At 36.0% G+C, this 11,507-nt stretch overlaps 1 protein-coding gene across 1 annotated transcript in view; it reads right to left on the bottom strand.

Annotated features, from left to right (window-relative positions):
- Positions 1-4,163: 4,163 nt before the first annotated feature.
- The window catches only part of LOC132190803 (uncharacterized), a 65,275-nt gene continuing 57,931 nt past the window's right edge, over positions 4,164-11,507 (bottom strand). Inside the window, 3 exon segments of the mRNA XM_059605843.1 lie at positions 4,164-4,539; positions 4,699-4,852; positions 4,927-5,340. Coding sequence (XP_059461826.1) covers positions 4,164-4,539; positions 4,699-4,852; positions 4,927-5,340 — 944 coding nt within the window.

Genomic DNA, 11,507 nt, shown 5'->3' with positions numbered 1-11,507 from the left:
AAAGAAATTCCTCAAACTTGGTCTACTAAATTACTATGTATCTTACTGAGTCTTACTGTTACATCGTTGATGCAGCGTGACTTAGTAGGCTGCAGCGAAAAACAACAATAAACCAGCGGATAACTAATTCTAGATCTTGAGTCTATCAATGATCTAAGAATTCATCTAAAAACAATAGATACTCTCTAAAGTTTAAAGGAAAAGAGGGATAAACTCAACTCTGAGTATTCTCATTAATCAAAATCAATAATAATCAACAACTGTTTTCTCTGGAGGCTATAAGCATATATTTATAGCCCAAAGCCCTAAACATAATAAAATATGACATAAATACCCCCAAAACCCTAAACCTAATAAAATAACGAAATATTGACTCCCAAAACCCTAATCCTACTAAAACAAGGAAATAAAGACGGCTTGACCTAATTTAAAAACGCAGAATAAAACATAAGCAGCTCCGTGTGCGATCGATCGCAGGTACAAGTGCGATCGATCGCAGTTCCAGGGACTTGGTGCGCAAATGTCTGGAATTGCGCTCGATCGCAGGTACATGTGCGATCGATCGCACTTCCAGGGGAACCTGCGATCTGCATCATTCTCCCCTTGTTGAAGAGAATTCGCCCTCGAATTCGACCTGTTCTTTTCACGATCCTTCGAATGTCCAGTCAACTCATTCCACTCGCCCTTCCTCAAGATCAAAACAAGGCAACATCCCAAAATAAACATGACACTTCTCATCATCGAAATACCTTGATAGTTGTCATGAAAGCCCCACACACCACTTGGCAATACTTCAAATTTGCCGTTCTTCTCTCGTTCCTTCTCCCTTTCACATGCCATGAAGATACTCAAGAATGGGTCAACCATTGTTTCCCTTGTGAACATATAATTTTCCTCATCTGCATAAAACTCACCATAATCTTCGTTAGGAGAATTTAAAATATCTTCAACACCAAGGAAATCAACATAATCAACCTCTTCACCATTAAAATTAGACACTTCACCTGAAAGGTCTTCATCAATCTCTTCATAATCGCCAACATCATCGGTGGGTTCTTCATCTCCCAATGGGTCATCTTCTTCGGAATAGAGACCGCCAAACATGGGAAAAAACCCATCTTCTTCGTGCAACTCTGTTGGTCTTTCCTCTTCCCATGAGTCATCTTCTTCGGAATAGAGACCACCAAACATGGGAAAAAACCCATCTTCTTCGTGCTCCTCCGTTGGTCTTTCCTCTTCCCATGAGTCATCTTCTACGGGCTCCTCATCATAGGTTGGTGGGGAATCCCAATGCACGAATCCTTGCGAAGGATCTTCAACATCTTCATGTCTGAACTCTTCATCCATGAATTCAGACTCTTGAAACTCTTCATCTACAGATTCTTTTTCCTCCTCCATAGAATATGGATTTGGTTTATGGATTTGTGGTTGGCAAGTAAGGGTCCAATTGGCCTGCCGTGGACTCTTCACCTCACTCCATGTTTTCCTAAACGCCTTTTTTTGTAGGAATTTTCTATTTTCTTTGTCACAGCCATAGACCATTGTCTCCAATTTTGTGACTTCTGGCCCACGGTATAACTGTGGGGCAAGAAAGCGACCCGCATATATTTTAATAGTTTTTCCCAACTATTGATCTTCAATTTGCCTTCCCGCTTCCTAGTTTTCTTCAGTTGTTGCCACCACGCACCAACTCTTCCCCGGAATGTATGTACCACCAAAGAGACACGTTGTTCATCGGGCACCCCGGTGAATTCAAAAACCTCTTCAACAGCCAACACCCAATCCAGAAATTCGTCGGGTTCTAGATCCTCGTCGAATTTCAGAATTTTGAGTTCCAATCTACTTACCTGCCGACTGGCATGAGCTTGCGCAAGGTGCTGACGTCCGTGCGTTCGGCGCTCCGCAAACGAGTTTCTAGATCTGTTCCCATGTTGACCACACAAGTTGGATAAATGGGTAGTAAGGTCGTCAATTTGATCCCTCATAACCCTGAATCGTTCCTCCGTGTGTTGCCAAGGTTCAGCGATAGATTTGTCTTCCGCCTTCGCGAATCGCGGTCTTGGTTGGCGACGACAATTGTTCGGCCCACCACTGATATGCCTCAAACGAATCACCGGTTGCTCTTTACGTGCTGTCTTCGGGCGCACGTACATCTCGTTCATGTCTGCAAAGCAGTTGCTCCTCCCCATTCATGGAAAGTAACTGAGCTCTGATACCAACTGATACAACGTGACATAGTAGGCTGCAACGAAAAACAACAATAAAGTAGCGGATAACTAATTCCGGATCTTGAGTCTATCAATGATCTAAGAATTCATCTAAAAACAATAGATACTTTCTAAAGTTTAAAGGAAAAGAGGAATAAACTCAACTCTGAGTATTCTCATTAATCAAAATCAATAATAATCAACAATTGTTTTCTTTGGAGGCTATAAACATATATTTATAGCCCAAAACCCTAAACATAATAAAATATGACATAAATACCCCCAAAACCCTAAACCTAATAAAATAACGAAATACTGACTCCCAAAACCCTAATCCTACTAAAACAAGAAAATAAAGATGGCTTGACCTAATTTAAAAACGCAGAATAAAACATAAGCAGCTCCGTATGCGATCGATCGCAGGTACAAGTGCGATCGATCGCAGTTCCAAGGACTAGGTGCGCAAATGTCTGGAATTGCGCTCGATTGCAGGTACGTATGCGATCGATCGCACTTCCAAGAGAACCTGCGATCTCCATCAATCGTTAATTCCTCTCTTTTTCTAACAAATGAAATTCTTCTCTCTTAAACCTAAAGAGGAGTCCAAGAGTCTCTCTTGAAGCTGTTCATATTCCTTTTCTCTTCTTCACTGTGAAGTCATTTGCCAGATTTGGGTGTTTGAAAGAGTAGCTTGAAATTCTCTACCGGATCGTCAATGGTGCACAAGCTTGACCAGCTGTTTAAAGAAACTGCAAAGTACATCATTTTCTTAAGGACCCATAGACCCATTGAGTTTTATGGGTCTAGTGGTTAAAGGTGTATTATAGTTAACATCCTTTGCTAATGGAAAGAAAAAATAGAGAGGGTATTTTTGTTTTATTAGATTTTGCATGGTACGTTTGGTTAGAGAGAGAGTGGAACAAACTGAGGAAGGAAAGTTTAATTTGGAACTCTTAATTATCTTGGTCTCTTTTGAAGCTACTTTTTCTTTTTTTCTTTATTGGTCATGTCTTTCTCGGTCTTCTTTTTCCTTTTTCTTTATTTGTTTTTACAATTCATCTGTATGAATGACCTCTTTCGTTTTTGCAAGTGAGATGAATAGCTAAAGGAGAGATTCTTGGACTTCACTGTATGTTTGAGTGAGAAAGAATTTCATTTGTTAAAAGAAAAGAGGAGTTAACTGTGTAAGACTTTGTTAAGTAAATTAAACAAAAGACGTGTTTCTCACAATATCTTACAAGGACATGTGACAATTTATTAGACTCGGTTAGAGGATATTCCTCTAACTCAATTTGGAGTCAATTTTTGTCATTTTAATTTGTACTAACTACCAGAATTACTTTTCCAATTAGAGCCGTGATACAGGTTACACGGCGTGCTAAGCACGCCGTGAAGGAAATTTTTTTTTTAATATTTTAATGCCAAAAAAAAAAAAAAAAAAATTTTGCACGCGGCGTGCTCTTTTCATTCACCCTTCCAATTAATAAGCAATGTGATTGCGACAAAGGGAAGGCCACATTGCATTCACCATCATGGTTCACGACTGTGTTTGATTGGCCTTATGAGTAATACAACATACTCCTCTCTTATCTCACTTTTATACCACTTGGCTCATATAATTGTTTCCATCAACCATTTATTAAAAAAAAAAAAAAAAAACAAATGCGAGGGTTGATGGACATCGACACATCACTCCAATAATTTAAGAGTGAGATGAGAGATGAATATTTAAAATTTGTGATGTCCAATATGCATATGCAATAATCTCAACAGATGATGGGCATCACATCAATAAACAAATATTCAAATTTATGAACGCTTTATTTCTTTATTCAACTGTAATCTTGAAACTTTCTTAGTGGACAAGAAAATCTCTCCAATTACATAGGGTTATATTATTGTCTCCTTCGTATTCTTATTCGAACCTTCATTCGCCTTGAAGTCATAGCAGCTAGCTTAGGCAAAAGGCCTTTGATTGTTACAATCTAAGTTGTCCCCGTAGCTTACTCCAAATTCGTCACAGTACCTTACGTAGAACCCAATCCTATCCTCCACATGACTGTCAGGACCATGCCCACATTCCACCCCACCGTTGATTATGTTGGTGATGACACCATAGCCCGGAACCCGACCGGCGGCCGTGTCGGCAGCGGTCGGTGTCCATTTTCCAATGATGACATCGTGGCTGGAGGGCTTGTTTGCCTGTGGGGTCATCCAAAACCATATGGCTGTTTTGAATGATAGGATTGCGTCTTCGGCTACTAGATCCGGATTATTTAGGAGATTAAGTCCAAGTCCAAGGGCTTGCCCCGCTTGCCCGTAATTGTAGTTGCTGACAGAGTCAACCAAACAATCAAAGTCGTCAAAATTCACGGTCAAAGTCTCTGATATTATATGCATGCATGTTTAATATTTTTGTCCATTCAAGAAACTAATGTTTAATTCAAAGGCTCACTATATATATATATATATATATAATTCCAACACTTACTAAGTGAGTTGAATTGGGCCCCGGCCGAAATATTGTTTGCCAAGCGCACACGGCCATTCGGTGCTTGACCTACAATAGTCTTCGGGCGGGTCGTTTTCGTCAATAAAGCAATAACCCCATGCATATGGGCCATCTGGTGCAGCTTCCCATCCTCCTACATATACAATATAAAATCAGTTTTAATTTGGTTATGATAATTAGCAAGCTTCAATACTCAAACTAACTCACCTGTGGTCTCATGAGAGGTTTGACCCAAGAAAGCTGCAATCTCCCTTTTACGTGTATCAGCATCACCAGTTGTGCCAAAGCCCGCAAAAGAATTTGCAGCAGCGATGAAAGCATTGTAGGTGTAGAATCCATTGCTTCTACATCGCGGATCGTTCCGATATTTAAGCAATTGGTCAAAAAGAGTGGCACTGATGATGGTGGCAACACCGTCACCCGGAGGCGGGGATGGGGTCGGGTTGGAGGGTGGAGGCGGGGACGGAGTTGAATTGGGGGGTGGTGGTGGAGGGGCTGCAGCACATTGGCTCTGGCAACCATTCCCACAGTAGGCAGTTGTGGTGCCACACCACCCATATTCACCACAGCATAGGCCGTTTGGACATAGAGCTCCACCGGCCTGATGTCCACATTGTTCTGCTGAGGGTGGTGATGGAGGGGTTGCAGCGCATTGGCTCTGGCAACCATTCCCACAGTAGGCAGTTGTGGTGCCACACCACCCATATTCACCACAGCATAGGCCGTTTGGACATAGAGCTCCACCGGCCTGATGTCCACATTGTTCTGCTGAGGTTGTTCCAAGCAAGAAAGCTAAGAAGAGAATCAAGGTATGCAACTTCATATTTATCTTTGAGGATGTTATGTTGGGATATGGTTCATGGACGAGAATGGTGGGTATTTATAGGCTATTAGCGTCATGTAAATGTTGGATGGGTTTTCGATCCTTCACTATTCTATTCAAAATGTGTTGGCTATTACATCCGAAATCTCTGGTCTATTTTGCATGTGGAAATTAAATATTGTCCTTGAGGCTTGAGATGAGCTTGCTGTCTTGCCCTTTTACTTTTTCTTTTTTATTATTTTTTTACTGTGTTGAATAACTTGATATTCCTTTTAAGTTTTAACTTTAAACTGTGTCGAATTTAATTTTCCATATCATTCCTTTCGGTGACAGATAAAATTAGCTTTGGGTGATTGTGATGTTTGTTAGGTTGTAATTTTGGAGTTAGTCTCGATGATCAGATGAGATTAATTTATTACATCAATGATTCAGTCTATGATTTACATAATAATGCGTTTTTTTGAACAGTTAGATATATGCTTAATTGGTATGCTTCCTAGTGATTGAGTTTTGAAGTAAAAGTACCCAATAAAACTGAGTTGGTTGCATTTTGAAAACAAAAGCAGAATTAATGAGTTGGAATTTTATCATGTGCACAAACGTGCATTTCGCTTAAGTTGTAGAACAAAAATCAACAAAAACAGATTCCACAGCAAAAACTTTGGGATGCCAAACAAGTTTTCAAATAAAACGTGTTCAACTATATATATATATATATATTAAAATATTAAAAATTGGTTTACAATTATCAATTGAGACCTTGATTAGAAAGTACTTATTAAATTTTTACCATATTAGAGTCTTAATTGTTTTTTTTTTTAAAAAAAAATTATAATATATATAATTAATAATAATTAATGGCCTTGAAGAGCAGCCCATGTGTATAGCATCTGTGTTTCAAGAGGTATACCTATAAGTTAATTAGTTGCTTCAGGCAGAACTGAAAAAAGGGACACTTTGTATCTAGCCAACGAGGGGTGGAGGACACTTCTTTCTTCCCACACTTCTAAATTTTGGCCTTTTCGTCCAAAACTTTGGAGTAACTTGAAAAAGGGAAATCTTTCAATTAAATGATCGAACATAATGTTTTTAAATTAAAAAATATAATTCATAATTATTGAAAATATCAAAAAAAGAAATTATTTTTTTTATTTATATTAAATAAATATAACAATCCTTACCGGACTCTGTAACGTTGCAAATTTGGACTATACCAGTCTAGTATACGGTTACTGGCAATTACCTCAATTCAACTAACTGGTAGCTAACTGGAAAACCACCCCTCTTAGCATAATCAGAGTAAATGCATAAGAAAATAAAATAAATCTAAAGAATCTAAAAACCATAAAGAAAACATACATAATCAGAATTTGACGACTAAGAGTACTGAAAACCAGTGACGATCGATTTAACTTTACTCTCTATTTTTGCCTTTTGGATTTACAATACCTTTTGACATGGAGAGGAGTGATGAGGAAATAAAGGGTTAACATGTACATGTGTGACTATTTTAAAGTCCAGCTTGTATTTTTGGTAGTGACTAAACAAAACAGATACATGTCGCTATATAATTGGTGCTGACATGCATGTCAACTAGTTAACAAATTAATTCTGTTGACCAATTTGTTTGGAACTTGTTACTTCATGGAGTGATTAATAACTTTTTAAACCCGATAGAACTGTTTGTCAACCCCAAACCACATGAAGAAAAATGCAATTTTCCAAAAAAGAAAAGAAAAAAGAATGATCCACCTTTATTAATCTCTAGTACTCCTGCGGTTTCGACAAGAAGGAGGTAAAACCCCCTTAAATTCACCATTAATGTATGCTTCAACAGAATCATTTGCATACCCATATCAGTTTTGTAATAGTTCTGTTTTCCACCGTTTTTAAAAGAAAATAGGCTACCTACAAAAAAAATAAATAAATAAAAAGGGTTCAGCCTAGCTACCAATAGAATATAGCTAGACAAAAATTTCTTTTTTAAATTGGGTTGGGAAGAAAATTCCGTAAATTCAGTCTAATGACAATTCTATGCTTCTAACATATGTGAGAGGTATTTTATATACTTAAGAGAGTTTTACACGGTTAACTCATCTCTTTTTCTAACAAATGAAATTCTTTCTCTTAAACCTATAGACGAGTTCGAGAGTTTCACTTTCGGCTATTCGTCTCCCTTCTCTCTTTTACCGATGTCTAAAAGACTTGCTTAAAAATTCTCTACCGGATCGTCAATGCTCTTCAACCCCGACCAGCTGTTTAAAGAAACTGTGAAGTACATCGTTTTCTTACGGACCCAGGTTGCATGATCTTGCACAGACTCATTGATAAGTTTTGTGGGTCTAGTGGATTAACAATGTTGTATTATAGTTGACATCCTTTGTTAATGAAAAAAAAAAAAAAGTGAGGGTATTTTGGTTCTATTAGATTTTGCATGGTAAGTGGAACAAAATGAGGACGGAAAGTTCTAATTATCTTGTTCTCTTTTGAAGCTACTTTTTTCTTTGGAGAAACTTCACTTTAAATATCTGAACTACCGCTCGTTTTGAGAAGACTCCTAAATTTTAAAAACTCTCAATTTAACCTCTTAAACTTTTAATTCTATTCAATTGACTCCCTGCTGTTGTCCATCGTTTTTTAAACAAAAATAGGCTACCTACAAAAAAAATAAAAAAATAAAAAATAGTCTTCTTTTTTCTTTTTTATTTATTTGTTTGTACAAATCATCTGTATCAAGTGCCTCTTTCTTTTTTGCTGTTTGTCATTTCTGTTGGGTAAATTAAGATTAAGGAGAGAGAAAGGGAGATGAACATTTGAAAGAGAGATTTCTTGCACAGCACAATATGTTTGAGAGAGAAAGAATTTCACTTGTTAAAAAAGAAGAGTGGAGTTACACATGTTAGACTCTGTTTAGTATATTAAAAAAAAAACACGTGCCTCTCTCACATCTTACAAGGACACATGATAATTTATTAGACTTGGTAAGAAGATATCCTTCCAACCTAGTTTGAAGAAAATTTTTGTCTTTTTAATTGGTACTAAATACCTAAATTAGTTGTCCAATTAATTAGCAATGGGATTGCAACAAAGGGAAGGCGACATTACATATACCATCACCATGGTTCATAGTTGTTGGACAATACTGTTCAGTACGCTTTGTGAGTAATTCTACCATGTGCCATGTTTTCCTCAAAATTTTTTAAAAATGCATTGTATCTTTGCAATCTACAACGTCACACTGCATCAAAATTCCTTTAAAACCCCTCCCGAGTCCTCTCCAAAACTCCAAATGCTAGTTGTACTTCTGAATACTACATACTCATATGTTAGCACACTTTCATACCACTTGGTTTATATAGCCGTCTCTATGAGGTAGCTCAATCGGTTAGAGACCACGCTTCATAAAGTAGTGGTTACTAGTTTAAATCTCTCATCCCTTCTCTTGTGTGGACATGTCAAAAATAAAAAATAAAAAATACAAAGGCCGATGGGTATTAGCACATCACTCCAATAATTTAAAAGTGAGATGAGAGATGAGTATTTAAAATTTGTGATGTCCAATAATATGCATCACATCAATAAGCATGCTAATAGTAATTAATTAGAACTAAATCTTCAGTTGCTGATCTTGGGGAAAGATTTGTCCAATTTCTTTATTCAACGTAATCTAGAAACTTTCTCCGTGTGGATAAGAAAATCTCTCCATTATATTATTGTCTCCTTATTATTCTTGTTCGAACCTTCATTTTCCTTGGAGTCAGAGCAATAGTTTAGGCAAAAACAGAAATGAGTTGGAATTATATCAAATGTATGTGGAACAAAAATCAAGAAAAACAAGTTCCAAAGCAAAAACTTGGGATGCCAAAGAAGTTTTCAAATAAACTTCTAATTTCTAATGAAATTTCACACGACTATTGCGTAGCCAACGTACTATACTACTATGTAGGCCATATTATATTGCAAACGTGCGACATTTAACATTTCAGAAAATAAAAAATAAAAAATAAAAAATAATAATTTTATTGTCAAAATTTAAATGTTGGAGCATTAAACGATTAATAATGAAATTTTCAATTAATAATTACTTTTCTCATAATGGGAGCCTTAATTTAAAATTATTTACTAAATGTTTACTATATTAATTAAAATACTTAAATTTGTTTGCAATTACCATTTGAGAGCTTGATCAGAGAGTCTTTATTGTTTAAAAAAGAAATAAAATTTTATAAGATAATTATTAACTAAAGGCCGCCTTAAGGAGTAGCCATTGTGTATAGGATCTTTCAAGAAGTACACGTAATTGACATTCGGTGACTCAAGTCCTTATCCATGTACATATAATACTGTTAATTATCACGTGTTTTCAAAGCAGTTAAATTAAAAACAAAAGTAAAGTTCACATATTTTCTTAAATTACTATTTAATTAATAATATCTCTCAAACTTTTAATTCGGACAATCTCTTTTTTCAAACTACCAAAAAGTTGTGAATGTGCCCCCAATAACGAAAGTATCCTTTTATATATATATATATATTCAGGGACGGACTCAGGAAATTTTATGGGAGGGGGCCAGCCAAAATTTTTTTTTTTTTTCGGTTCTTTAGAATTTTTTATTAAAAAAAATATTTTGATTGTTTTTTATGAACTAAAGACAACAGTAAGGGCCAAAAAAAGTGGACATTTGAAAGTAAGGGCCAAAAATAAAAAAAAACTTAGTGGGTATGGGCCAACAAAATTAAAAATAGGGCTAAAAGTTTTTATTGGATATGGCCAAAAAATTTAAAAATATGGCCTTTTTTTTTTTTTTTTTTGGAGGGGGCCAAATGACTAAAATTAAAACTTTAACTTTACTTTTTTTTTTTTAACTTAATAATATATATTTTTTTTCCTTATTTTGGGGGGGACCATGGCCCACCCCGGTCCCCCCCTCCCTCCGTCTCTGTATATATTAAAAAGAAAGAAAAACCAAAAACTAGACTATTTGTTTGAAAGATGACAGAAAGAGAAGACGGTATACCTGAGAAGATTTGAAGTTTTGCAATGGCCTCCTCGTATGACTCCATAGCCATGGCAAAACCTAAACTGAATTGAAGTCCAAATTTAAATGCATTTGTTATATATGGGGACCTTAGATAAAATAGATCTTGCTAGCTAGGTTATTTGTTGTTATTTATTTATTTATTTATTTTGTAACATTTACATAATCTAAATTTGCAAGACCTAAATGTATTTTTTATATATGGGGACCCTAGATAAAATAAATCCAGCTAGCTATGTTATTTGTTTTTTTTTTTTTAAATTTTTTTTTTTTAACATTTACATATATATTCTAAATTTTCAAAACCTAAACAATATTAAAGTCCAAAATGGATATGCATTTGTTATTTGTTTTTTTTTTTAAAAAAAAAAAAATTATTTTTGTTTATAACGTACATTTACATAATCTAGATTTTCAAAACCAACACAAAATTAAGGTCCAAATCTAACTGCAAAAAAAAAACCCTAATTTCAAACAAATTATGTACGTAATTTTGCATGCATGTTCATATATAACAATCGCACCATACAAATTATTTAAACAAATTCACAAATACAAAACATATATCTCAAACAAATAAATTAATTAGCTAACATGTAAAATTTGCTAATAACTACATCAATTAATATATAATTATATACATCGTAAATTATATATATATACATGATCAGGAGAGAGGCCGAAGAATCACCAGAGGGAGAGCTCGTGATGGCCAGAGGGAGGAGCGGCACTGTGACGGCCGGTGAGAGAGAGCACCAGTGAGAGAGAGAGAGTGGGTGAGAGAGAGAACGAGTGAGAGGGTATTGAGCGAGCTAGTCAAGGAGAGAATGAGTGAGAGGGTGAGTGAGTGAGAGAATGCGTGTGAGTCGATTGACGGAGACGGAGACAACCAGTTGCCGGCAGTGAAAAAAAGGGATCAAAGGGAG

This window comes from Corylus avellana, chromosome ca1, assembly GCF_901000735.1.
Source record: "Corylus avellana chromosome ca1, CavTom2PMs-1.0".
Taxonomy (NCBI): Eukaryota; Viridiplantae; Streptophyta; class Magnoliopsida; order Fagales; family Betulaceae; genus Corylus; species Corylus avellana.
The sequence above is the reverse complement of the archived record's forward strand: the minus strand, read 5'-3'. Positions and strand labels throughout refer to the sequence as shown.